Source organism: Sciurus carolinensis, chromosome 11 (assembly GCF_902686445.1).
Source record: "Sciurus carolinensis chromosome 11, mSciCar1.2, whole genome shotgun sequence".
NCBI lineage: Eukaryota > Metazoa > Chordata > Mammalia > Rodentia > Sciuridae > Sciurus > Sciurus carolinensis.
In genome coordinates, this window is record NC_062223.1 from 80,708,356 (window position 1) to 80,735,373 (window position 27,018).

General features: G+C 44.4%; 1 protein-coding gene across 2 annotated transcripts in view; it reads right to left on the reverse strand.

Moving 5' to 3' along the window:
* The window catches only part of Tenm4 (teneurin transmembrane protein 4), a 712,052-nt gene that overhangs the window by 21,074 nt on the left and 663,960 nt on the right, over nucleotides 1-27,018 (reverse strand). For both annotated transcript variants that reach the window (XM_047517532.1, XM_047517531.1), the window contains 4 exons: nucleotides 23,420-23,652; nucleotides 19,190-19,344; nucleotides 13,057-13,934; nucleotides 3,263-3,435 (listed from right to left, as the gene is read on the reverse strand). In XM_047517532.1, coding sequence (XP_047373488.1) covers nucleotides 3,263-3,435; nucleotides 13,057-13,934; nucleotides 19,190-19,344; nucleotides 23,420-23,652 — 1,439 coding nt within the window. The remainder of the gene's footprint in view (nucleotides 1-3,262; nucleotides 3,436-13,056; nucleotides 13,935-19,189; nucleotides 19,345-23,419; nucleotides 23,653-27,018) is intronic.

The window sequence follows — 27,018 nt, forward strand, 5'->3', positions numbered from 1 at the left end:
ACCCCACTTTACACAACTATAATAGTGAACTTTTGTAGTACTGTTCATGGTCCTTCAATAGCTCTTCCAAAAAAAAAAAAAAAAACAAAAACAAAAACAAAAAACCCTTCCTAGCCTTTAGTGGCTATAAGAATGGGCTATGGAGCCTATTTATCTAAGTTCAAATATTCTTTCAGGTGTGTGACTTAGGGCAAGCTACTTAACCGCTCATTGCCTTCTTTTGGAAAATGGAGATATTAGCAAGACCTGCCTAACCAGCTTGTGATCAGGATTAAATAAGATTATGAGTATAAAATGCTAAAAACAATACTTTTGTAGCTGAAAAGTGTGCCAGAAATGTTAGATATCTTTATTGCTATACTTTTATGTACAGTAAATATTTGCTTGATTAAACTAGGTATGATCTAGGTTACGTCAAGTCACAAGGGTATAGTTTTCATTGGAAATCCTCACCAAATCTTCTCTGTTAGAATGATATCAAATTGGTCACCCTTCTTATACTCCCTTTACCTTCGATCTTTTCACACTTTCTCCCTTGCACACATGAGTTCTAAAATCTGCCCCAAAGTTGCTATGCATCATTCGCTGACAATCTGTATTTTACTTCCTCTGAAGAGTGAAAAAGCCTGTCAATTTATCTTTCTAGAGCTACTCCTTGCTGCATCCACATATGTCCATTACTGGGGACTTTGGATGGACCGGCATCTGCAGAGGCCTATGTCACACGATCCTCACTTAATGCAGGCTGTGACTTCCCAAGGCTGCTGCTCATTAGTAGCTGCTTCTTATTACTTCCCAGAGCTCAGACAGAATGAAACGAAAGGGCTCTTCGCCAGGACTCTACTGAGGCGGATGTGAAGCCAAGCATCTGAGCCTGGTGTGCAAGAAGCAAAGGGAGCTTGACAGTGATACGAAAGGGGGAAACAGGTACTGTAGCTCTTGGATCCCAGGATGCACGTTTCCTTTTCACATCTCAATGTTCTGAAATTGGAGTGTGTCTTACAGGCCAGCTATGCATTTCAAGCAGTGTGTCCTTTTTTCCTCCACCTGAAAAACTGTTATTAAATTGATGATACATTTTAACATAGAGGAATATGGCACTCTGGAATTTTAAAAAGTTGCCCAAATATAAGAAGGCTGCATTAATCTTTGGGGAAAAAAATGCTCAAAGCAGGTGGAGTAGTATACAGTGGATGGATAACACAATTCTTCACCACTGGGAAGAAAACAGACCTGAAGGAAAGCATCTGGAGGAATCATTGGCCCTGCTATCCTGGCTGGTTGGGAGCTGGTGTCTTCTGTTGGCAGTAACCCTGCCAGGGGATAAATTCTTGGGGTGTCTCAACCCACTGTTAAAGGTGCTTGGTGGGTAATGATGTCTGTCTCATTCCACCATTTTTCACACCCCCTCCCTCTCATTTCCCTCTATGTAATCTAAAGTTCCTCCATTCTTCTCCCACCCCTCCCTACCCCCATTATATATCATTATCCACTTATCAGGGAAAACATTTGGCCTTTGGTTTTGGGGGATTGGCTTATTTTACTTAGCATGATATTCTCTAATTCCATCCATTTATCTGCAAATGCTATAATATTATTCTTCTTTATGGCTGAATAATATTCCATTGTGTATTTATACCACAGTTTCTTTATCCATTCATCTGTTGAAGGGCATCTAGGTTGGTTCCACAACCTAGCTATTATGAATTGAGCTGCTATAAATATTGATGTGGCTGCATTACTGTAATATGCTAATTTTAAGTCCTTTGGGTATAAATCAGGGAGTGGGATAACTGGATCAAAAGTTGGGTCCATTCCAAGTTTTCTCAGGATTCTCCACACTGTTTTCCTGAGTGACTGCACCAATTTGCAACTCCACCAGCAATGGACATCATTACCCTAAGTTCATGTATGATTACACAAATGGTATGAATCTATCTACATTGTGTACAACCATAGAAATGAAAAGATGTATACCATTTGTGTAAATGAATCAAAATGCAGTCTGTAAAAAATTTTTAAAAAAATTAAAAAAAAGATGCTTGGTGGGGAAGAAATGTCAGGGCTTGGTTTCTCTCTCTTTGAGTATCACTATTATTCCTTGAGTTCTTTGAAAAGTGAAGGACTACCTTTGTGAACAAAAGCTGTTGTACAAATATACAAACATTTATTCTTTTATGGTAACTCAAAATACTTGTTAATCAATTAATGACTCAATTAACCCAACAAGTACTTACAGAGCAATACTCTGCCTGGCCCATGTAAGTCTCTTTATAAATATTGTCTAAAGAGATCATCTGAGCAGCCTGCGATCAGGTATTATAATGCAGCCCCACTTTCCAGACCTAGAAACTGAGGCTCAGATAAGACAGACCCCTTCTAGTTCACATGGAGGGAACTGGCACAGTGGGCACAGGGGCCCTGGGTTCCTCCATGACCCCATACTGCCTCACACCACTCAACACAGTTTCAACTTACTTTCTTTTCCTGGAGCATAAAACTGAGGAATATGGTGGGTAATGTAGTGGCAGAGTCAGAACTTGAACGTGGCCTCTGATTTTTAGCACAAAGCTTCTTTATCCTGCTTTGTGGCAAAGCCTTTGGGTGTAGAAAGAGCCATCAGAGGGTGAGAAAGAGTCAGGCAGGGCTTTTTAGGGAATTTTTTTCCAATAAAGCTTCAAGCCCACCCTGGGACACCACATCCCATGAGAACAGTTGAGGCAAGACAATTGACAGCAAGGTTCCATCGTGAGATTTACCTGAAACTAAAAGACCAACCTGACTCTGGGAGGATTTGACAGATGCCGAGAAGAGCCTCTTTTCTATGGAATCCTAGCAGAGGAACAAACCTCACGTGGGCTTCAGGAAGGACTTCTCCATGACTAAATCCCTTTCATAATTACGTGTAATTATTCTTGTCCTTTGTCCTCGCCTGCACCAGAGTGAGTGTAAGTCTTTTAATCTGAGAGCCAGAATGGCAGAATGGCGAGGTCACCTGGATTAGCAGCTAATGGATTCTCTCCCCTTTGTTCGGATGATAATGGGATGGGACAATGAAATATTACTCTGAAGCTTCTGGGAGAGAATTTCCAGGACTCTGGCTTGTGTGTTTTACAAAATAGGTGGCAATACGGAGAGAGATCAGTTGTAATTCTTTCCTGTACTTGGGCAGCTCCTGAAGCAGCATTTCCAGGCTCATTCTTCCTACAAAGGGATCTTCCCAGCCCTGTGTCCCAGAGGCTCCAGGCCTCGCCTGGCTTACCTTGCAGCAGTGTGTAAAAGGCACCTGAGGCAGACAGGTTGGTGGTTATGGTGACATCATCCTTGCTGGAAGTCTCTACCTGGACATGCACCGAGCTGTCTGTGTCACTTTGAAAACTGCTCACCTGGCCAGTAGGGAAGGTCACATTTGTCAGGCGGCCAAAGCTGTCATACCTGAAAGCCAAGAGATAGCACTGAGTAACAGAAATAGGACAGGACTATAGCTGGAATGTTCTAGCTCATGCCATGGTTTTGTGTGTTCTGCTTTCCTTTTTGGTCAGATACAGTCCCCTATCTCCCTCATCTCCTTGCTCAAGTCTTGGTCACCTGCTGTCAACATGTCTAACTGGAGGAAAATGATTTATCATTCTGAGTTTTCCTTTCCTAATTCACAAAGTGGAGAGGGCACCCCAGTCCTGCCTACCACCCAGGGGTACTGTGAGGAGCATATAAAAGTGCTCCTGCTTTTTCTAGAATGCTTCCCCTGTGCCGGGGTGCTGGTGTACAGGTCATTTCCCTCTTGGGACTATGAGTGCTCCAGGTCAGGAGAGTTTTGTGGAGTTAGGTTACCAGGCTGGGAATCTAGTGTCACACCACTTGGATTCTGCCACCTGCCAGCACTGTGACCCAGGAGGACCTACTCCCAGTTCATCCCTGCTTCAGCAGAATTGAGACTGGCATAGAGAAGACAGGCAGGGAATGCTGGCTGAGCAAGTAAAGGAATGCAGGACTGGACATTCAAGGCCTCATTCTTGCTCTGTAGGAGAGGACAGGCCATGACTTAGTCACACTCTGCCTTCTGCATGACATGACAGAAACTGGACACACAGTAGGCACCTGATAAACATCTGCTGAATGCACACATGGAAGCAACTGCTCTCACTAAGAGATACTTCAGCCATCTCCCTAGGCATCTCCCCAGAGTTTTAGTCTCCAAGACAGAAAGAGGTTTTGTATCAAGGCAGACAATTGTAATTATCATTGAAGGTAGCCTGTAATGCATAATTAAATTGAGCCTGAAGAAGATACAGTGAAAAGGCCCCATGCCTTCAAGATCTGGTTTTCATTTTATATGAGACGGCCAAAACCCTTAATTTCCACTCCTCACATTTTCCATTACAAGGACTCAATGTCTTAATTAAATGAACATCGAATAGAACAACCAATTTGTAAAATTTTGTCTCCTATTCATTCATTTCACTACCTTTCAGAGCTTGAGAAATGCCACTGGATCTCTCTGCTGCTTGATCAATACCTGTGATTATCCCATCAGAACAGTTTCTTCCGACTCCACATGGGAAGAATTGGAATGGCCCTTCTGTGGACCTTGAACACCTTTGCCCTGTGGGTTGCTTCTGCAGAACCCTTTCTGCTCTGCTGCAAAGCTGCTCAAACAGGTGCAGGGGCCTGGAAGGGGCAGTTCTGTGTACTCTAGACTCCAAGTGGTTGCCTTAAGCCCCGTCCTGTGACTGGGTGACATCTGGACAATGGCTTATTTATGACTATCATGGCTTTTCTTGTGGGAACCCAGAAAGCAGTGATAAGTATTCTTTCTCACCCTGAGAAATGGAAGGAATGGTGGGCATGAAGTCCTTGGAGTCAGACAGTCTAGGCCTTGAAGCCTGGCTCCACACTTGCTAGCAATGTGACCCTGGAGGATGAGTGCTCGCTTCTGTCTTCCACCTGCCTCAAACCCCCACCACAGATTACAGCATTTTGGGCAGGTTACATAATGCAGCATAACTTCGTTGAGTCTTTTGTTTCCTCTTCTGTACACGCAGATACTAACATCGAGCTCATAGAGACATTGTGAAGACCAAAAGAGGTAACATATTTAAAATGCATGTAAACTTCTTACCAGGGCCTTCAGGACCCCAGGGGACTGTCCTCACTGGAATGTCAACTCCCTGAGGCAGGCATTTCAATTGGTTATTAGTGTATCCAGAACTTAGAGTGCTAGACATGGAGGAGATGCTTAACAATGTGACTGACCTGACTTCTTTTTTTTTTTATTGTAAACAAATGGGATACATGTTGTTTCCTGACCTGACTTCTTACTGTCTCTCCTTCCACCTCCCCCTTGACCCGTGTTCTGCATCTCTGACTCATTGCCCCAATGTTTTCCCCAAACATGCCAAGCTCAGTCCGTCCTGGAGGTGCTTACACTGACTGTCCCTTTGCAGGGGATACTCTTCCCTCCATTGTAGGTATGGCCAGTTTTACCATTCAAGTTTCGGTTCAAATGGGGCCTTCCCTGACCACCATTTGTAAAATAGATAGGTCGCCCATCTCTGTCACGTTATCTTACCATATTGTCTTCATTGCACTTATTATCTTGTTTAATTACTTATCAGTTTCCTCCTACTGAAAGATAAGCTCCATGGGGACAGGGACCTTGTCTATACTCTCAGTGCCTTGAGGATTACCCAACATATAGAAGGTACTCAGTAATATTCATTGAATGAATGAATAAATACATAATAGTAGGTATTATTGCTGATTATTCAAAACATGGATTGAAAGCAACTAAGAGTTTACCACTCCCTCCGCTCTCTGTGTGAGGAAGAGAAAGTTCACATATATTCACTGAGTATCTTTTAGGTACCAAGCATCATGCTTGTAACCATCTCTTGAGGTAGGGACTATTATTGTCATTTCACAAATGGTGATGATTAGGCTCAGAGAAGATAAGTAACTTGCCTAAAATGACACAGCTCGTAAAAGAATAGAGATTCAATGTCAGGTCTGTCTGACCTTAAAGAATGTGTTCTTTCATCAAGCTTTCCATAAAAATGATGCTGTTTCAAATCAAAACCTTTGTATTCATCACTGTGTTAAAGAAAAAATTCTGTTTGGAAGTCCCAAGCGGGTCAAGAAGACTGACAGTTTTCCCTTCAAGATGCTTCGCTTGGCTACTGCTGCAGTTGACTTTTGCAGCGATGCCAGGCCCCCTCTTGGAGGGAGGATAGAGATGGCCTGATGATTGGCTTTCCATTATTTCATTCCACTGACTTTTCTTCACTCCATTTTCCCAAAGCATCTCTGGAGCACAGTGAAAGAAAACACATAAAAGATTCATCGAGTTGCTGTGAACTTGGCTCTCAGAAGAGGACTGCTAAAGGGTATCTTCACACACTGTAAGGCCTGCTTCTTCACACTTGATACTTCATCCTGAACCACTTACTATGTGCAGCTAGCAAGGAAAATGCCAAATTGCCTCTCTGATACTAAACTGTTGTTGATTTTAACTTTTCGTTCAGAAAAAAGATCTGAGTATTACAACTTTCATCTGCGACTGTTCCAAATACTGTCATCACCAACGAGGGAAATGGACACAGTGTCATCTGTGAATAATTAGAGTTCACTGTCCGTGCACTCCAGTAGTTCCCTTGGCCCCTGTCACCATAATGAACGGCATCACTACATCATTGTCCACTCTATAATCAGGTCAGAGCCAGGGCACTTACTGGCTTCTGCAGTAAAAATTTGTACTCACTATCTTTTTCCTATAAAATTAAGTCCCAACAATGAATTCTAGCCTGTCGGATTCCCAGGATGTAGTCCTTAGTCCTCCTTCCCAGTGCAGTTCTATCTCTCTCCCACGTTGCACTGAAGTCCAGCGTGCGGTGGAAAGCGTGTTGGGTTCAGGTTTACCTGGGGTTGAGTATTGGCTCTGACCCTTATGTCTAACATGTTGCAGAGCCAGTCAGCCTCTGTGCTGGTTATTCAGCATGCCCTCCCTCACCATTCTCTGCCCTTTTCTGTGCCCAGAGAGGCTGACCTCTGCAGACTGCATCACTGGGTACCTGGGCTGGCTTGCATCTACTTTGGCTAAGTCCATGGCAGGCACTGACGAGGCACTGGCGGTCAGAACAAGCTTTTCCTCACTCTCTCCTTCACTGCCATTTCCCCAGTAGTAGCTGCATCCATCTATGATTGCAGCTTCTACCAGATGCTTTCTCCTTCCCAGGGGGCTTTAGCAACAGTATCCTGCTCTCCCCTGACCTTGACCTTCAGCCTGAGGCTTGGTAATGGATGTTCTGTTTTTAGTGCCTGGGTGCCTCAGCGTCTTTTCTTGGTCCCCTTATCCCTGTCTGTACCTCTAAAACATGCCTTCATTTGAAAGGTGTTTTGCTGAGTATCACATCTGAGTGGACAGTTTTTTTCTTTCTTTCTAAACTTCTGTCTTCTAGCGTGTGTGGTTTCTGATGAGAAGTCTGCTGTAATTTTTGTTTGTTCTTTTTTCTGGCTGCTTTGAAGATTTTCTTTTTTGTATTCAGCAGTTTGAATATGATATGTCTGGAAGTGTGTGTGTGTGTGTGTGTGTGTGTGTGTATTTATTCTGCTTGTTTTTTTTTTTACTTTTTGGATCTGTGGTCCATTATTAATTATGAATAATTCTTGGCCATTATCTCCTCAGATATTCCTCTGCCTGTTTTTCAGCTCATCTCCTAGAATTCTGGTTATGTGTATACTAGACCATTTGATGTTGTCCCACAGTGTTTGAAGCATTCTTTTCCTCTCTTTTTCTCCTGTGTTTTCATTTGGGTAATTTCGATTGGCCTGCCTTCCTCCCTCAGCTGTGTCATGCTGTGTCACCAGGAGCAATGAGCCCATGAGAGGCATTCTTCATCTCTGTAGCTGTGTTTCTCATTTCTAGCATTTCTGTTTGATTCTTTCTTAGACTTTCTATCTCCTTACTAAAATTATCCATCTGATCTTGCAAATTGTTCACCTTTTCCATTAGAGCTTTTGATATAATTACAGTTATTTTAAATTCTGTGAAAGATGTTTTCAACATCTGTGTCATATCAGAATATGGTTCTGATGATACCTTTTTGCTTTGTCTTGCCCTTACGTTTGTTCAGTTGGAAAATGTGACATCTTGTGTGGCACAGTAGACACTCAGGTTGAGGGCTTGTGTTTGGAAATGAGTTTCCTTCTGCTGGGACTTCAGGGAGGGGGTGTGAGTTAATTTAGTTAGGAGTTGGGTTGACTTTGAAGTTCCTCATTTCTGTGGTTGACCTCAGTGCATCATAGTCTTTAAGTTCTTTTAGTGAGTTTTTGTGCTTAGGGTGAGAAACTGGTTTGCCAACTTTTTTTCTCTTTACCTCAGTGTCTACTCCATCCTTAGCTGTAGGTTCTTTGTGCCACAAATCAGGGGTCTCCATCTACCCCTGCCCCCTTTCCATCCTTCTCCCAGCAGTGCTTTGCTCTGCACCATTGCTTTCAGCTTTTTAACCACTAGGAGGTGGTTGTGGGTGAGTTCTCTTGTCCTGAGGAGGACTCAGCCTCAGGTATGTGTGTGTCCCTGACCTTGGGGACTGTGGTCTCCTCAGTGCTCCACCCCTTCTCAGGAGGCAGTTCTGGGCTCATTACAGATTCCTGCTCCTCTCTAGCACTAGTTACTTTTTCTGCTTTTCTTTCCTCATTCAGTTGCATGTGTTTCCACCAGTGTCTAAAGTAGGAGAGTGACTTGCCTTCTCTTCACAGGTGAAGGTTTTGCTCCTCAGGGGACACAGGGTGACAGGGGTCTGGGTGGACCCCTATTTGTGCTCTCCTCCTCAGCAGTTGCTCCACCCCTTCCCAGGTCTAGCAAAGACTCCACTTTCTTAAATCTTCACTCTTTTCTGTGGAGAAACTCCTGGTGGGGGTCAGAAAACTCCTGAAGAGGATGTGGACTCCTTCAATTTCAGGTCCCAGGGCTTCACACTCTCTTGCCCATACACACTTGGCCTTCAGAAATATGGTGGCCATTCTAATGAGCTCCTTCTACTAGTTCCTGTTGCGTCCATCCCTGGGAAGCTAACTAAGCTCACATCTTATCTCGCTCTCTCTGCATGTGTCTGTCCCTCCTTGGGTCTGGGCTAGTTTATTGCCCTATTACCTCTGAGGAGTTCAAGGAAAACTCATGAATTTGCCTGTTGTCTGGCTTATTTTCATTATAAGATTGGGAATGATGCTCTTTCTTAACTCTCATATCCCCAAGCCAAATCTGTTCATTTGATGCTTTGAGTTGAATTCTGTGTCTTTCCATGAGCACTGATAATGTTGGGAACTGGGATTTGAATCCAACCTTCTTCTCACTATAGCATATTTCCCTCCCTTTCTTTATCTCCCTTCCCTCATGAATTTATGTTTCATTTATAAAATATTTAGTGAATCATTTTCAAGGTGGCAAGCCCTCAGCTTGACACAGAGATAAATTAGTAAGGTTCTCACAGTAGTTAAGGGGAACATAGCTATAACAGGAGCTGTCATCAGGCACTATGGTAGACCATAATCACCTTCTGCTAAGACACTTAGATGAGTTGGTTGCTCTTGCCTACACAGGAAGTCAATTTTGTTTATTTACCTATTTTGTGGTACTGGGGATTGAACCTAGGTCCTTACACATGCTAGGAAAGCACTCTACCACTGAGCTACATCTCCAGCTCTCAATTTTGGAAGGAGCCTCATGCTATCAGGACATTTTCTTAGCCACCAAATGCTCTTTGACCTTGAGCCAAGTCTGACAGCATTGATACCCCTCCCTGGAGAAGAGGCCTCCATTGTACAGTCCTTAGAGGTTTAAAAACCCAAGGACTGAGGGAAGGAAAGTAACCTTGAATCTCCAGAGCTGTGAACTCCAAGTTGCTCTGAAGTGTGTGATGTTTATGTTAGATGTATTATTTAATCTGTTAGGAAGATCGATAAAGCCAACTTAAAACTTGTTTCAGTAATAGCCCATGTCACAGTCAGGCCTGGATAGATTTTTTTTTTCAGTAGAACATTTGAATTTGAATCTACTAAACTGCCTCTTGGAGCTAAAGGGAGAAATTTCACTAGAGCAAATGGCTCATTGGCAAAACCCGTACAAAACCTTGTTAAGAAATACCATGATGATAAACAGTGTTACACCCTTATTTCTAGGAAGCTTTATAGCTTGCAAAATATTTTTTCCTCTCAATATTAATTTAGTTTTTGATTCTCAGAATGGCTCAGAAATGGGGTAAGGATAGGGATTCTTTCTGTCTGGTTGAGATGGGGGCCTGGAGGCCAGCCAGGCTGCAGAGTCACATGGCTAACATCCAGTGAAAACACGTACCTGGCTCCCTTACTTTGTTCTGGAGCGGAATCACTTTACTTTGGCCCACTTTGGTATGCCATTTTCCAGGCATTTAGGATATCCTCGGGGATCTGACCTCTTTCTTAGTTCACACCTTAATATGTTCTACTCGACATTTGAGTTCGCTCTTTTGATTCCTACTCCTATTAAAACTTTGGTTAGCTCCTCTGATTAGTTTACTTGCAAACTGCTCCTGGCTAATATATTTCATGTCCAAATAACATTTCTGTAATTACTGGTATTACCACAATATTGTGTGAAATAATAATAATAATAATAATAGCAGTCACTATCATTTTATTGAGCTTTCCATATTTTATCTCATTGACATTTTGAACCTCAGACTATCCTTATAAACTAGAAACTACTTTAATCTCTATCGTAAAGATAAGTCACAAAAACACAGATGAACCAGGCCAGTGCAATTGGAGGAACGTGGACTTGTGTTCCAGTTGTGTTCTATACCTACTACGTGATTTTAAGCTTGCTCTCTAATCTCTCTGTGCTTTAGCATAGTCATAGGTAAAAAATGTGGAAGATAAATTCCTGTTATCTGAGAAATGATGTACCATGAGACCTTTGGTAATTTGTCTGTATCAAGCTTATGGTTTGCCATTTTGTGGGTGCTATGAAGATTAAATGGGAAAGAGCCTGGCATACAGAGGAATCTCAGAAAAAGTGAGTTTTTTTTTTTTAGGGTTTTTGTCTTCCACTTCTGGTTTGTGTCAAGAAGGATCAGTGCTTCTCTTGTGTACTACTATAAAGTGGATTCTTTGGAATTTCAAATGCTGTTTTATAAAAAGCAATTGTAATAACATTTCCTTCTTCATAAAACATAAACTATGGCTGTATATTTCAACAGGAAAAGAGAGGAAGCGACCCTGTCTGGTAGAGGTGTAGGAAATGGTTTTAGATTTCAGGGTGGTGGAGAGTACGAGTAGTAGTGACGTGCAGGCATTCAGTTTGGGTTCTGAGGGAGTGACCTTGGGAACTAATTAAGTGTACAGACTTGCTTTGACAAAGAAACCCCTGTATTGGCTAAATAATGTATGAGATTTCCATGGGCCATGGGGAAAATTGAATTATTTAGCGTATTTCCATTTCAATGAGTTAATCAAGATAATTGCTGTTTTCCTGGATCTTTGTCTTTTCTTTGCAATTAACAAGGTCCTTGTTTGGAGAAAGGAATTTAGTTAGTGAACTTTGTACAAACTACTGTGACATTTTTTGGTGTAAGTTATATTTAAAAATCAATTATAGGTCCTTTTCCTTTGGATTCCAGGATTGTGAGAAACTGATGCTTGATCCAGTTTGAGAAGAATGTGGGGTTTGAGGATTCAAGTTCATTTGGGATTAACGACCTCAGCAGGGGTGGCGTCGGGGAGGGCAACAGGGCAGAAATGAAAGAGCAAGAGCTTTGGCCTCAGACAGATTTGAGTTCTGTTGTGTTCTCACTATATAACAGCATGCAAATGGGTCTGTCCTCAGTTTCTACTTCCATAAAACAGATAAAATCAGCCATCATCCCAGCTGCTGTGAAGGATGAGTGTAGCTCCTGGCCCGCTGCTGATGTTCAACAAGACTAGTTTCTTCCCCTTCTCCTGCACACTTATCTAATGGTGACATAATCAGCAGTCTCAGTTGCCTGGAACATGGCTAACATCTTGGGGGAAAAAAAGCTTTAAGAAAATCTAAGTAGAGGGCTGGGGTTGTGGCTCAGTGGTGGAACACTCCCCTGGCACATGTGAGGTACTGGGTTCGATCCTCAGCACAGCACATAAATAAATAAATTAAAACCAAAGGTGTGTGTGTATATATATATATATATTACAAAATCTTTTCATACAGTTATTTAATTTTGGCTGGGATTGTAATAAGCTGAACTTCTGCTTCTCACACCACTGAAGAAGCCCAGTAGCGGATGAAGTAGGGATGTAGCTAGAGGTGAGCACTGTGACTGAACACAAACAGGGACACGGTAACTCCACATGGAGGGGCCCAGAAAAGAGTAGTTGAGCATCACTTCAGGCAGGGCAAAGGGTTCTGCGTTCTTGTCTCCCCACAGAAACTCTCTCATACGACAGCATAACATGCAATTGGTGCTCATCCTTATTAACAATCCTGACTCATAAAAAGAAAGGTTATGTTATATCCATATCACATGCTTCAGAAAGGACGCTATGTAATACACTTCATGACAAGTGCATCTAAAATGGTCAGAATTTTTTTAAAAAAATTGATACTTGAAGATGTGAGCTTCAATTATGCAAAAAAATCACCCACATGGAATTGCTCCTTCTTCCCTGCCATGTTTCTGGACAGTGGTCATCTGAAGATGCTAACAGTTTATCAAGTATTTTTCATCTGCATCCTCTCCCTGTACTATGTTCACCATAAGCATTTTACAGATGTAGATCTGAGGCCTAGAGAGATGAATTCCATGGCAGAGCTGGGATGGAAGCCCAACTCCTCTGATTCCAAAGCTCGTGGCTTCTCCACTACACAATTTCCTTCTCAGGAGAAATGATCTAGAATATGAACATGAGAGTATATTAAAGGTAATGGTTTGCATTTCGGGTCCTGAACTAAAATGAAATACATTCAAGAATGAACACTCCATCAATTCATCTCTAACCTGCAAGGCATCTAAAGAAATAGCCATCAAATGGCCTCAGCTGGATACTTACTCATAAAAGGTTGTCCATCCATTTTCATTGCTTTTGGTTGCCAGAAGGCCAGAGTTGCCATGGTATGTCATCATGGCCAGCTCGTGTCCTTGTGTGGTCACACTTTTGAGTGCACTGTTGGTGCCCATGGTCACCCAATATACCTGGCCATCTGGGACCACCAGCCAGAGAGGCATCCCAGTAGAATCTCGGCGCACATTCACCATGTTGCCATTGTTGTCTGTGATGAGGGTGACATCACCATCTCCAGTGTAGGTGAAGTTGTACAGGTAGTCTCCTGTGGGCAGGCTTTGGGTATAGAGATGCTTGCCACTGGTATCAAACAGGTAGAGCTCCTGGTCGATGGGTGAGGACAACTCATACATGTTCTGGGTGTTGAGGAAAGGCTTGTTCTTCCGGATAAACCGAATTCGAATATTCCCGAGGTCGGCCACGTAAAGCTCACCATCAGCACACACAGCCAAGGAAGACGGGGTATTCAGCTTTGCATCCTTGGCGTAGCCATCATCTCCAGAGAAACAATCACAGTTGGCATCATTTTTACAGTCACAGCCACTGGGGGCCCCAGCAACTAGGGAGATCTCTCCACTGGTGGTGACCTGCCTGATGCGGTTGATCTTTTTCTCATCAGTCTCAGCAATATATAGGACCCCATTGTGTGAAACCGCCAAAGCAGTGGCTGACTCCAGGGTTGCATGGATGGCCACCTTGCTCAGCAGGAAGTGGTCGATGCCAGGGACCTGGCAGTGCATGGGCCTCCCGGCAACAATGCGTACCTGGTGATTTTCAGAGATTTGCAGGACCACATTGTTGTCAAGGACATAAAGAGAGTTGTCCATTGGGTTGATGGCTAAGTCTGTGGGCCACTCCAGGCGAACCTGACAATGGAGACATGGACACTCAAATGATTGGCAGGATGCTCCCCACTAATTATCCCACATCCCCTATAATCCATAACAGCACCCAAAGTGCCTTCACATAGAGTCTTGGCCAATCCTTACACAGACTATCATCAGAAGAAAGAGTGTTAGTCCCCTGAGCAGAGGAAAACCATGCAACAGTTATCATTGAGACATCTGATGGTCTCCATCAGGACAGACAAAACCTGAAGAAGTGATAACAACAGAAAGTAATAGGGGAGAGGATAGACTTTGGAGTCAGGCAGGCCTGTGTTAAGATCCTAGCTCTACTACTTATGACCTTGGGCAAGTTATTTTGCCTCTCTGAGCCTCAATATTCACATCTGGAAAGACAGGAATGATAATTGTTCAGAGTGCTCTAACAGTGGCAGCTGATATGGGGGTGGGAAGGGAAGGCAGATGGAGTCTGGAGGCTAAAGTAGAACTTGTTCAGAGGTTTAGAAAAGACTCTTCGTGAATGGCTGATATGATACATGTATGAAAGATGATTTCTCAAATCTTCATAGACAAAACAATCATAGCTCTGTCAGACACAGTTATAGGCCAGTGATTCTCAAATCCGGCCCCATATTCAAATTATCTGGGGATGTTTTAGAAAATAGTGGTGTTCATATCCCACCCTGAGTCAGTTCCTTGGGTGGGGCTTGGGCATTGATATTATTTCAAGTTTCCTGGGTGATTCTAATTGGGGACTGGGCATCACAACTGGATTTGTGCCTCTTATCAGGTGATAATCAGACAAACAACATTGGTATCATCTGGGAGCTGGTCAGAAATGCCAGCTGCCAGAAATCTTTGGACTCACTGTCTGCATTTAAGTAAAATCCCTGGGTGAATTCTGTGTCCACTGAAGTTTAGGAAGCTCTGCTCTATATAAAGGTTTCTGGTACTTTGGTGAGCTGGTCCTCATGGAAAGTGTTAATGAAGCTGGCAGTAGGACTTAGGAGTTTACAGATCTGGGGCCCCACACTTAGCTTCTTCTGAGCCTGACTGGGTTGTGGTGAGTCTTCAAGTGGGAACCTAAGAGGTTGCAGCCTGCAGGGTCTAAGGTGAGCTTTACTCAATGGATGTGGGGGCTGGATTGTTGGATAGATCACACTGGGAGCTGCTGGCACCAAGGAAGGCTCTTTGCTAGTTGTACCTCTAACAGGTCCAGCATCCTTCCAGCATACATAGGCAGGAAGGACTGACAGGTGCTTCCTTCTACTGAGTTTTCGGTCTTAACTAAAGACTCATCAACTTAGGGCTCCTGAGCCTCCTATAAACCCTTGTTCTTTGATCCAATTTGGAGTCCACTCTAACTAGTATGGGTCTTTAGATGAGAAGTTTCTCTTCCAGGAATTTGCTCTTGCACACCATTGTCTACAAGTATATTTATCAGAGCCACTTTTAATCAGGGTGAAAAACTGGAGTTAACTCAAATGCCCAACAATTAAGAATTGGCTAAATAAATTATAGCATATTTAGTTCACTCATAAATAAGAATACTATGTGTAATCATTAAAAGCAATGTGATAGATGGATATGTAATGACAGGGGGAAATGTTCGCTATGTGTTAAGGAGAAAGAACAGGTTACAGAACTGTAAGCACAGTGTGATTCCAATTAGGGGGAAATGTAACCATAAATTAGATCGATTATGGATAGAGAGGAGATTAAAAATTTGAGGGATATATCTCAAAACATTAACTGTACTGGGATAAAAGGCCATTTTAATATTCTTTGTGATTTTAAACTTTTTAAAATTTCTTGCAACATGCATGTGGTTGTTTACCTAGGTAGAAAGAAACCCAATGAATTATATATCTAGGCAAGGCCACCTCCATCTGTCCTCGTAGCTCAGGGTCGATCTCAGGAAGGGCCAGCCCTTTCTCAGTTCTTCAGAGCAGCCTGTCTTCGGGTCTTGTCTCCTCACCCCCGACCCCAGGGCCTGGCCGTCTGCACAGAGCAAGGGCGCTGCAGGCCCTGCAGAGCTGCAGCCTGGACTGCCACTCATGCTCCCCAGTGTTCTCCGCAGCACAGTTGTGCCAGCTTTTGGCTGCATCAAGAACACAGTTTGCTCTAAAGTGACAGGAGGATTTTCAATTTTCTAAAACCCATTTCTTGTCAACACTGGCTGCTAAATATTTTATGCCCTCTGGTCCTATGGCACCTTGGGGACCTGCTTGCGAGACCTTTCTGCCTGTCATTATGATGAAAAGATGGTGCCTTGATGAGTGGGTGGGTGGGAGGGAGCAAGAGGGAACCAGTGGAGGGAGAGGAGAGAGGACTCCGAAAGAAATGAACAGCAAGCACGTCTTACACTCTCCCCTAAAGCAGCTGCATGCATAGGGGCACCCGGGGGTGGGGAAGGGATTGCTCTCAGAGCCGCTCTGTCATGCAGTTGACTTTGCTTCTGGGCCATACTGTTCCTAAGCTAATCTGGTCTCACCTCTTATCAATGATGCTTCTATCACAGCTTAATTTCCCACCACCAAAATGGAGGGAGCAGACCCTATGCCTTCGGAGGTTCTGCAGCTCCTAGTTTAAGGGTCCTGTTGGGGGAGGGGCACTCCCTCTGTCCTGTCCTCCTGAGCATCCTCTGCTTCATTAAGGCACTCTGAGCTGACTGCTGTGTTGAAGAGTGATGTGCTTCAATCAGTGAATGAATGGCCAGCAACTGGCACAGACCCAGCGAGGGATGGGGTCAGGACACTTCACTTCTGACTCCAGTTCTGTAGTCACCAGAAGGGTCATCTTACTCAAGTTTCCTGGACACCGACCTGCTCACCCCATATGCAAAAGGGGGTAATAAATATTGCATAGGGTAGTTGTGAGATCAACTGAGGCAATATATGTGAAAGTTCTGTGGATTTTAAAGGAACCTAATATTGACACCCTATTAGCAACTGCCAGGCACTGTGCTAGACAATTACATGATTTCATTTAAAAATTCATTTTGCATCTCTGATGAAATCTAGTATAGAGCATTTATAATGCATTTATAATGCATTTTCTTTCTCCAGGTCTCAGTTGCCTTATCTCTAATACCTATCCTATGGGATTACTGTGACAGCTAGATGAGAAAAGACAAGCCCTGCTCATCTCTCTAACCTCATTTCTAGAACAGCACCCAGCACAAAGAGGGCTCTCATTTCCGTCCCTAGGTAGAGAATGATGCTCTGCCTGGGGTGGCCATACCTGGCCATACTAATCTCCAGATTTTTTTTTTTTTGGTACCAGGAATTGGAACCAGGGGCACTTAACCACTGAGCCATGTCCCCAGCCCTTTTTTGTATTTTATGTAGAGACAGGTTCTCACTGAGCTGGTTAGGGCCTTGCTAAGTTGCTGAGGCTGGCTTTGAATTCACAATTCTGCTGCCTCAGCCTGCCAAGCCTCAGGGATTACAGGCGTGTAATCTGTCCCCTTTCTGCACGATGCCTCCCTCCAGTCCTTTTTTCTCGTCTTGGACCTGGTCTTTGTCTCTTCCTAGGTTGGTTTGGGTTCCTTGGTTCTCCCTCTGCATCCTTGCCTCCTCGCTGTTTTCTGTCTTTGGCTTCCCTCACTGCTCCCCATGGGACAGCCAAGTAGCTGGGTATTGGTAACAGAGGAGGCTCTGAGAATGAAAGCCAGTACCCACTGCCCATATGTGTATGTAAAAATATATGCCTGCTCTGGAGTTTTGTTAAAAAAAAAAAAAATCCATGCTTAGATTCAGACGAAGGTAGTAAGGGCCAGCGGTACAGAGTTTTTTAGTCCAGGATTTCAGAATCTAAGTGTGGGTTTTCATTTTTTCCCCTATCCAATATAGCCAGTTGTCTTCCAAGCCTCTGCTCTGACTGCTTGGCAGTGTCTCTATCTAAAGTTAAACAATTTTCTAATGTGCGGATTGAAAATTTTCAGCACCCTGAGCTGGCTGGTTGAGGGCCCGTTTTGAGAATTGAAAATACTTGTATGCACATCCTTAGGCCATGGCGGCTTCCTGATGGGTAATTCCAGCTTGCTCACAGACTGGAGAGGGGAACTCTCGAGCCAGCGAGGGGAAGCCTGCCAAATTGCAAAGACGAGTGGCAGAGAACAGATTCCATTCTGGAGCACAGCAATCACAGTAGTTGGCGCAGAGGGAAACTGCACTAGCATCCGACTGGCACGTGGCACAGTGCTGGGACAACCAGCAGCAGCTATGGGGCCCTGGGGAAGCCACATGTGTCAGGAACAGGCAGGCATGACGAGTGGAGCTGGGAGCAAGTGCCATGGTCAGCCTCCTTATTTCCTAGGTTCTGGTAAAGTTGGCAAGATGGCACAGGCCAAGTCCTGCCTGAGGACCTACCTATAAAGGGCATATTCCTTGCCAAGTCACTCTTGGCTATCCCAAGGTCATACTGGATTGCTAGTCACTTGTGTCTCACTTGGGTCTATCCTGGGATCCTGGTGCCTACCTGCCAAGGTCCAAACTCTCTGGCATGGTGTGGCAAGGTCCGTCCCTACTGGCCCCAGACCATGCTTCCTATTTCAACTCCTACCTCTTCCTTCCAAGCATCTTGAGCTCTGGCATTCAACTTCCCATTGTTCTTTGAATATATCAGGCTTATTAACATCTTTGTGCCTTTGTGCATCCTGTCCCCTTTCTGCAAAATGTCTCCCTTTCTCTTTTTGCTATCCAGAAAATCCCCATTCAGTCCTTAAAACCTGGCATACATGTCAGGTTTTGTGAAAGCACACCCTAGAACTTCGGTTTATTCCATCTCTGAAGTGTTCAGCAGCACTAGGAAGTTCATGGGCATTGTTGTGTGTTCTCAAGGTAATCCTGCCAGACCCACCGCAGTGATTTCCATTTCACAGATGAAAATAGGGCCCGGAAGACTTCACACACCTGCCCCAAGTTACTGAGCTAGTGAGTGGCAAAGCCAGGATTCAATCAATCAACCAATCAATCAACACATATGGGCTATTCTTCAATGTGTACCAGCCACCTGATTAAGTAAAGACAGAATTCCTGCTTCATGCAGTTACTGAACTAGAAAAAGAATAGATATGCAAGTATCTGGATGTGTTACCAAAGAGGAAGTTCAGCGGCTGTGGATTTAAATTAACACTGTGTAAAGCGCTGTCCATCCTGCTTTGCTGGCCTTGGGCAGATTTCCCTGAACCTCTGCAATGCCCACACACTTGTTACCCCTGTTGGTGACATCCCGGAGGCAGTCGGGGGGGCTCTAGCAGACAGTCTTCTCACCTGAGATATATCCATGACAGAATCGCAGCTGAGGGGCCGGGCTGATGTAAGGTCATTGGAGCCCAGCAGGGTGGAGATGATCCCATTCTGATCAATACGTCTAATCATGGTGCCATCCACAAAGTAAATCAGCCCGAACTTGTCCACCGTAATGCCTGGATGGAGAAGCCAAAACAGGAACTGAGCATCAGAGCCAACAGGACACAGAAAGCACCTCGGCAGCCTGGCCTCGTCAGATCCTCCCAGGACGCTCAGCCCCCTCCCTTTTGTGTGGGGGTGGGGATGGAACCCAGAACCTTGCAGGTGCTGGGCAAGTGCTCTACCACGCAGCACACCCTAGCTCTTTGGTTCTCCTCTAAGGGCAAAGAGATGGAGGCTCAGAAACTGGGTGCTTTAAAATGGGGATAGAACCCAGGTTCTCAGGTCCTCCTGGGCTCTAGTCCTGCTTCGCTGCCTCCAGAGGTTTTCATCTATCACCTCAGTTACCCACAAAAACTGGACTCATAACTTTTAGGGGTTTTGAAGCACTAGCGATAGTGGTAAGGGGGACATTTTTCACTGTATTGTGCATTAAAAATTTAAATTAACTGACTTCTCAAACCCTGGAAATGTAATAATCAAATACAATTTTTGGTAATAATTTTTTTCTAAGACAGTTCTTAAATTTTTTGTATCCTTATTATTTTAGTTTCATTGGTTGTTACAGTTTGGATGTGAGGTGTCCCCCAAAAGCTCATGTGTGAGACAATGCAAGAAGGTTTGGAGGAGAAATGATTGGGCTATAGCTTTAACCTAATCAGTGAATTGATCCCTGATGGGATTAACTGAGTGGTAACTAGAGGCAGGTGGGGTGTAGCTGGAGGAAGTGGCTCATTGGGGGCGTGGCTATGGGGTATATATTTGTATCTGGCACGTGGAGCTCTCTGTCTGCTTCTTGATCACCACGTGAGATGCCTCCCTCTGCCACACTCTTCTGCCATGATGTTCGGCCTCACCTTTGGCCCCAAGGAATGGAACCTGCTATCTATGGATGGAGACCTATGAAACTGTGAGTCCCTGAATAAACCTTTTCTCCTCTACAATTGTGCTGGTCAGATCGTTTAGACACAACAGTGAAAAAGCTGACTAAAACACTGATCATTGCAAAAGCACAGTCTGAAAAGAATCCTATGGGTTTGCATAGGGAATATTGTTGTATTTAATGTCTAAGGAAAGCACATCAAAGAGAGGAGTCAGGGATACTCATTTTCCATCCCTAGACCAACACTTGATTGACTTTCTCCCTGGCCTAGTCTGTGTGACCTTTCTTAGCTGTCAAACGAAGGGATTGTTTTAAGTCTGTATTTCTCTTGGACCTCTGTGTGGACCTGCTACAATGCACCCAGGTAATTGCTCCAGATCTTAAATGCATCTGAGCATCTCTCTGCATCTTGGCAAACACCTTGGTGGTCATGATACAAACCAAAGTGAGTTGCTCCATGCACCCAGTACTTCTTGGCCCGTGTTGTGCATCAGAATCACCTGGAGAGTTTTCAGTACACACCTTCTTGGCCTCCCTCCTGGAAATACTAGTTCAGGGGGTGACTGCACCTGGGACCAATGCACATTTTAAAAACCATTCATGGGTGATTCTGATTCCCACCCCAGGCTCAGAATTGCAAGTCAGACATTCCCTTACCACACTGTCAATGCTCAGGGGTGACAGGCAAGATGTACCCCTGAGAGGGACCTGGTTTAGACAGGGAGGCCAGGAAAATGACAGCCCCAGGAGAACCTGTCACTTCTGCTTTATTTTCTCTGGGGCAGGTGAGGGACAAGGGGTCAGATAAGGTTGGCTGAGGTGTAGATGTTTGGGCTGTGAAGCTTCCTAGCTGTATTAACTTCAGCAAGCTCCTCGCTTCTAAGTCTCGGTTTTCTCATTAATAAAATGAGGATGCCAACATCTGATTTGCAATAGTTAGCCATCAATCATTATTAGTGACTCAGGATCATGAGAAACACCCGCGCTCTGTAGGCTTTGTGGCCCTTGCTCTTGGCCCCTGTGTCTCTTCCTTGGCCTGCAGATGGGCTGAGATACCCGGGGCTCTGAGGAATGGCCCCTGGTGCATGGGTGTGGCCTCCAGGCCTCCTTGGGCAGCTGGAGAGGGTTTCACCCAGAGGACCAGGCGGCCTGGAGGCTGGGAGCCTTTCCTGTGGCCCTGCCTAGAATGTAAATTAATTTCATTCTTTAAGTACCCAGACAGGACTTTTCTTGTCTTCCGGGCTATACCCTGTCTCTCTCTTCCATCTGCCAGGACTGACGAGTGCTTCATGAACAATTTGGTTTCTTGTTTACAAAGTTGGCTGCACAGGCTAATAGAAGTGATCTGTCCCCTGATTAATGACTTCATTTCCTCCTCTTTTTGTTGTGCTAAATAGATGGACATCTTTTCTCCTCCCTGCTGCAAAGTGTCTGCATATTGTGGCACTCTTGTCATTTTTATCTGGGTTAATTGCAGGCTTTTGGGCAATTGTGCTGCCACTCCATCTGTGTGAGGGGGAGGGCACACAGTGTGTGCAGGGCCACCGAGGAATGCCTGCAGAGAACAGAGGTCTCAAGAAAACACTTTGAATTCTGAGAGAGTAGAGTATTGGAGCAGAAAGGCTCCAGGGATCAACCTGCTTGAGGATTACTGGGGAAACTGAGGTGCAGAAGAGGAGGTCCCAGAGTCGGTGAGTAGCAGAGAGGAACCGTGAGGCAGAGTCCCCACACGCAAGCCCAGTGCCCACTCCACTCCCCGCTGCTCGTTCGTACCAGCAGATCATAATTAAGAGGGAGATTAACCATCGATGACATAATGTTTACCCCACAGAGTTACCACCTGACCACTCCAGATACATGGGAGAGAGAATGTGCTATGAGGATATATGATGTGATGTGACATAATGCACTATGATACAATGTAACAATCGTAATAGGAGTCGCCATTTATGCGATGTTTACGAGGTCCCCGATGCTGCTATGTACTATGCTACTATGAATGTACTATGCTAAGCACGTACATTCCTGATAATATTTAATCTGTACTATAACTGCAGTATATCCCTGTTACATAAATGAGGAAAATGAGGCTCAGAGAGGTGAAGCAACTTGCCAAAGTCACACAGCTACTAGATGACAAATCCTAGATTTGAATGCATGATTTCATGAGTCTATTGCTTTGATTTTTAACCCAGGCCTTCCAGTATAATCTTTCATGACATTTTTACAGGATACCATGGGAAATACATTACTTTTGACCCTCAGACCACTCTGAGGAAGTATACACAGATGGTATTGTTACCCCCACTCTATTGATGAGGACCCCATGGCTTAGCCATAGAGTCACAGGCCATGGGACTTGTACCACAGTCAACTCCACTGAAGGATGTCTGTGGATGATGCCTTCTTTTCTAAAAAGACTTGGTGTCCATGTGCTCTCTCAGTTCTGACCCCCCATGCACAGTTGTTCTTCCGTCTCAGGGAACACTTCTCCCTCTCTCCCATGTCAGAGTGCTTCATAGCCAAGTCTTATTTATTGTGTTACAAAGAACTTATCTATGCATCCTCAGAGCTCTGTGCCCACAGTAAATTCTTGTTGAATAAATGAATGACAAATACTGAAAGTGAGCATTTGGAGGTTCAGTTTTTTGAAGGATTCCAAACTGAAACCTACAGTTAATCCCCCCATAGCACATGAATAAGATGATACACTAGTGCTGCTGATAACAATAACATGAGAGAGCGCATGCATATCCAATAGCAGGGAGCTGATAAATAAATGATGGGACATCCACTTGGAGGAATACTATATAGTCATTAGACAGGAGGACACATAAGACTCTTTAATGATAAGGAAAGAGTTCATGCTATATCATTTAGGGAGAAAAAGCAGGTTACAAAAACAGTTTGTTTAATGTGACCTCACCTGATTTATTTGTTTTTGGTGAATATTATACATACTTATACATATTTACTTGGTTTTGGTTTGTATTATACATACAAACATTGAGAATAAAGGTGAAGAGGACAGATAAGACATATTAACTGGGGATATTTCTGGTAGGTAGAATTATCACAATCCTAACTTTCCTCTGTGTATTTATTGATATTTCCAATAATTTTTTTGCAATGATAAACCTGTAGGTCTCCTGGAAATGCAAAATTCCACAGTAAACATTACTGAGCGTGATTCCAAGGCAAGGCCTTACCCCTGGGATTGGTGAGCGTGGCTTCTGTGGCCTTGCCTCCGTCCCCGCAGCGAGTGTCATCAAAGGGAAGGCACTGGTCCCCAGTCCCTGCCACTACCTCAGAGTTCTTGACCAGGTCCTTCACCACCATGGTGGACTTGATCTTGAAGACCCGCCGGCTGTTGGTGTCAGAGAGGAAGACGGCCCCGCTCATGGGGTCTGTGGTCAGGTAGTATTTGTGTGCCGGGCTGTGACTGCAAAACAAAGACATGGCCACTGGTGAGCTCTTACCCTTGTCAGTAGCTTGAGATGTGTAACTCGAGTCCCTGGCCCTTTTTTTATTTTTTAATTTTTTTTAGATGTTGATAGACCTTTATTTTATTTTATTCATTTATTTAGATGTGGTGCTGAGACTCGAACCCAGTGCCTCACACATGTGAGGCAAGCGTTCTACCACTGAGCCACAACCACAGTCCCCTGGCCCTTTTGAATCCAAGTCCAAACACAGTCTTGGGGGGCTGATGTCTCTATTTTGGGTGATGGTGCCTCAATTTTTCTGATCTCAAGGGTTGACCTAATTATCCATCCCCCCAGTTACTAATGCAAAAACCTCTTGCTAAGTCCCCCATATCAGGTGTGAATACGTATTTTCTTAAAAAAGCTATCAATGAGGCTGGCCATAGGTGGCCTGTTAATCAAACTAGAAACATGAAGGTCTGTGACTTTAAGGAACAATCTGAGTTCAAAGACACAGCCCTTCTCCATAGGATTTTTACAGCAGCTCTTGCTCCCATCTTGGGAATGATGGAGGAGACCCTGGTGGACCTGACTCTTGGTTGGTGTCTCCTGTCGTACGCATCGGGAGTCCCTCAGTCTCCCTCCTGCAGTCACATACAAATGAGCTGCAGGATTTGTTTGTAAATCTGCAGCAAAAACCAAGGAAAAAGAACAGAGGAGCAATGCTAGAGAGGGCGGGTTTCTGGAAATCAGTCACAAAGACTAGGCCCAGGTCATGGAGGAAAGGAAAATCAAGACTGGAGAAGCGGGGAGACTAGGCACGGCTGCTAGCCACAGGTTGGGGAAATGCATGGGCTTTGAAATCAGATCAGTCTGGGTGCTAAGTCTAGCTCTATGACATCTAGCTTTTGAAGCTTGGGCAGGTTGCCTGGCCTCCTGAGCCTAGTTTTCTTCATCTGTACAATGGGAATGCTAATAGCTACCCTGTTGATGTATTGGAAAAATTACCTGAAATCACAAGCACCGTGTCTTTAGCACCCAAACTGTTAAGTCTTGAGCACCCAGGAGGTGCTGGGAATCAGCATTGTTATTTTAACTACTAGTGCTGGTGTCTATTTTTGCATTTGGAGATGACTACTAGGTAGGTAGCACCTGGTAAGCCTGAGTTTTGTTAGTCCATGATACTGAAAACTGATTTCTTTCAGGTCTAGGGCACACTGGCGTTGGACTCCACTCCTGAGAAGCTCATTTGCAATTCCTAGTCATTTGCTGGCTCTCAAGCTGCATCTCAATATTGGCCCCTCCTGAGTCTCTGGAGCATTTTCTGATTATAAAGAGTATCTGTTCAGACCGGATGGACTGGCGCTGGCCACACTCATTGCACACACTGCTAGCGGCCACTGCACACCCTTCAAGATGCAGCGAGAGATCAGAAAGGTCGAGTAAGGTCTACTGTCTATTTATCAGGCATGTAGGTTTTGGGTCCTTTTGAAAAACAAAATTTTATTTTACAGACTGGTGTATTTTGAATTACACATAATGACTGGTACACAATTTTCGGGGGGCGGGGTCTAGGTCACTGAGGGCCTTAATTGGACCTGACTGCTTGTCATAAACATCCCTTGCTTTGGACGGTATCCTTGGGGCCTGGCTACTTCTAAGAGTTAGGCATCCAGACCCAGGACTGTCCTTCCTTTGTTTTCTCCCTGGATCTGACTAACATGACATGACTTTCTCCAGGAATCCTTCTCTGTCCCTAGCACAGCTGTCCCATCACCTCCATCCGAAGCCAGGGCAGGTTTCTCTGCCTGTAACCTGGGCCTCTTCACGCTATGCTTCCTGATCTTGCCCAAATACCAACATGGCATCTTCACACTTTCCCTTCCAGGATCCCTGAGTCTCACAGAGGAAGTCCACGCTCCCTGCCCACTAGCACTCCAGGCCCTCCAGCTGGGCTGCTCTATTTCCCTGTGCTCCCTCACACGAGTCCTACACTCCAAATGCCTCAGGCCTGTTTGTCCCTGTTCTGTCCCCTTCTCTTTTCTACTCATTCTTCAGATGTCAGCTCAGACAGTAATTTTTCTTGCAAAACTTCCCCAACCTTTTTCTCCGTGCATTGAGCTCCATACTGGTCTGCATTCAGATTGTACAACACTTAATGTAGTGGTCATGGCTATTTATTTAGGTGTCTTCTCCCAGACCCAGACATTAGTACTTGAAGGGAAGAGATTAGATTTTATTCATTTCTGTATTTCCAATGTTCAGCTTGGTGCCTTCCAGCCCATCACAGCTGCTGCTGAATTAAATGGATGGTATCTCCACTTTCAGCTTATTTAGGTAGTATTTGCATTCAAATTACTTAGCTTTTCTTTTACTTCTCATCTGGGGGCAGTGGTAACAGCACAGGTGTCCTATTTATCTTGAAATGTCCCCTGTGACTTACCCTATAATGTAGCACAGATTTAATCTTCCCTGATGACACTGATTCTGGCTAAATAAAGTGCAATGACCTTAGATCCTGTCCTGCAATGCTGGGGCAGCCTGATCTTCCAGCTCGCCTGTTGACAGCTCGGAGTCGGGGTGATTATTTCATTTCTTTGTGCATCACTCAGGATAAACTGGTGCTATCTACCTTGGCAGAAGATGGACCCCGAGGGAATCTGGCGGGGGGCCCTGTCCACTTAGATTAGCCCCTTGAGTTTCCAGCTCATGTCTCCTTGCACTGCCCCAGAGAAATGTCACTCATACAGATTTCTCATAAGGGTGAGTTCCAGGAGATGGTGGCACTGGCAGGATTGTCTGAGTTTGTAAGAGCTGGGGCCACCTCTTTTGTGCTCAAGGACAGATTTGAGGTTTGGTGGTTAGTTAAGCATACGGGAAAGAACATCAGTTGTGAACTTAAAGTATAGGTTTTAATTGGGGCAAGTTCTCTAAATAGGTCAGGTTGTAGGTTCCTCAGCTGTCAAATGATCAAGTCCCTGCTCTATTTTGCTCACATGTTTGTCACCAGGATTAAGTGAAATTATCAATAGCCCTTTTCAGTTTGTAGTGTTCTTTGAACTTCTTGGGCTCATTTCTTTCTCCTGCCACCTGGCACAGGGAGTTCTTCCTGTGTCCAAGATGCCCACCTGGATTTCTAGCAGGCAGCAGGACAGAGCCACAGATATGATGCTCACTGATACCAATGCACCTGGCACCACCAATGGGTGCCGACTCTGTCTCAGACACTGTGCTACCACTTGACCTGCATGACCTCTTTTTTTTTCCCACAATTATGAAAGGTAGGTTTTTTTTTTTTTTTTTTTTTTTTTAATTTCACAAAACTGAGGTTGAAGAGGTGAAGTGACTTGACTAGGACTATAAACTGCTAAGTGAATTTGAAT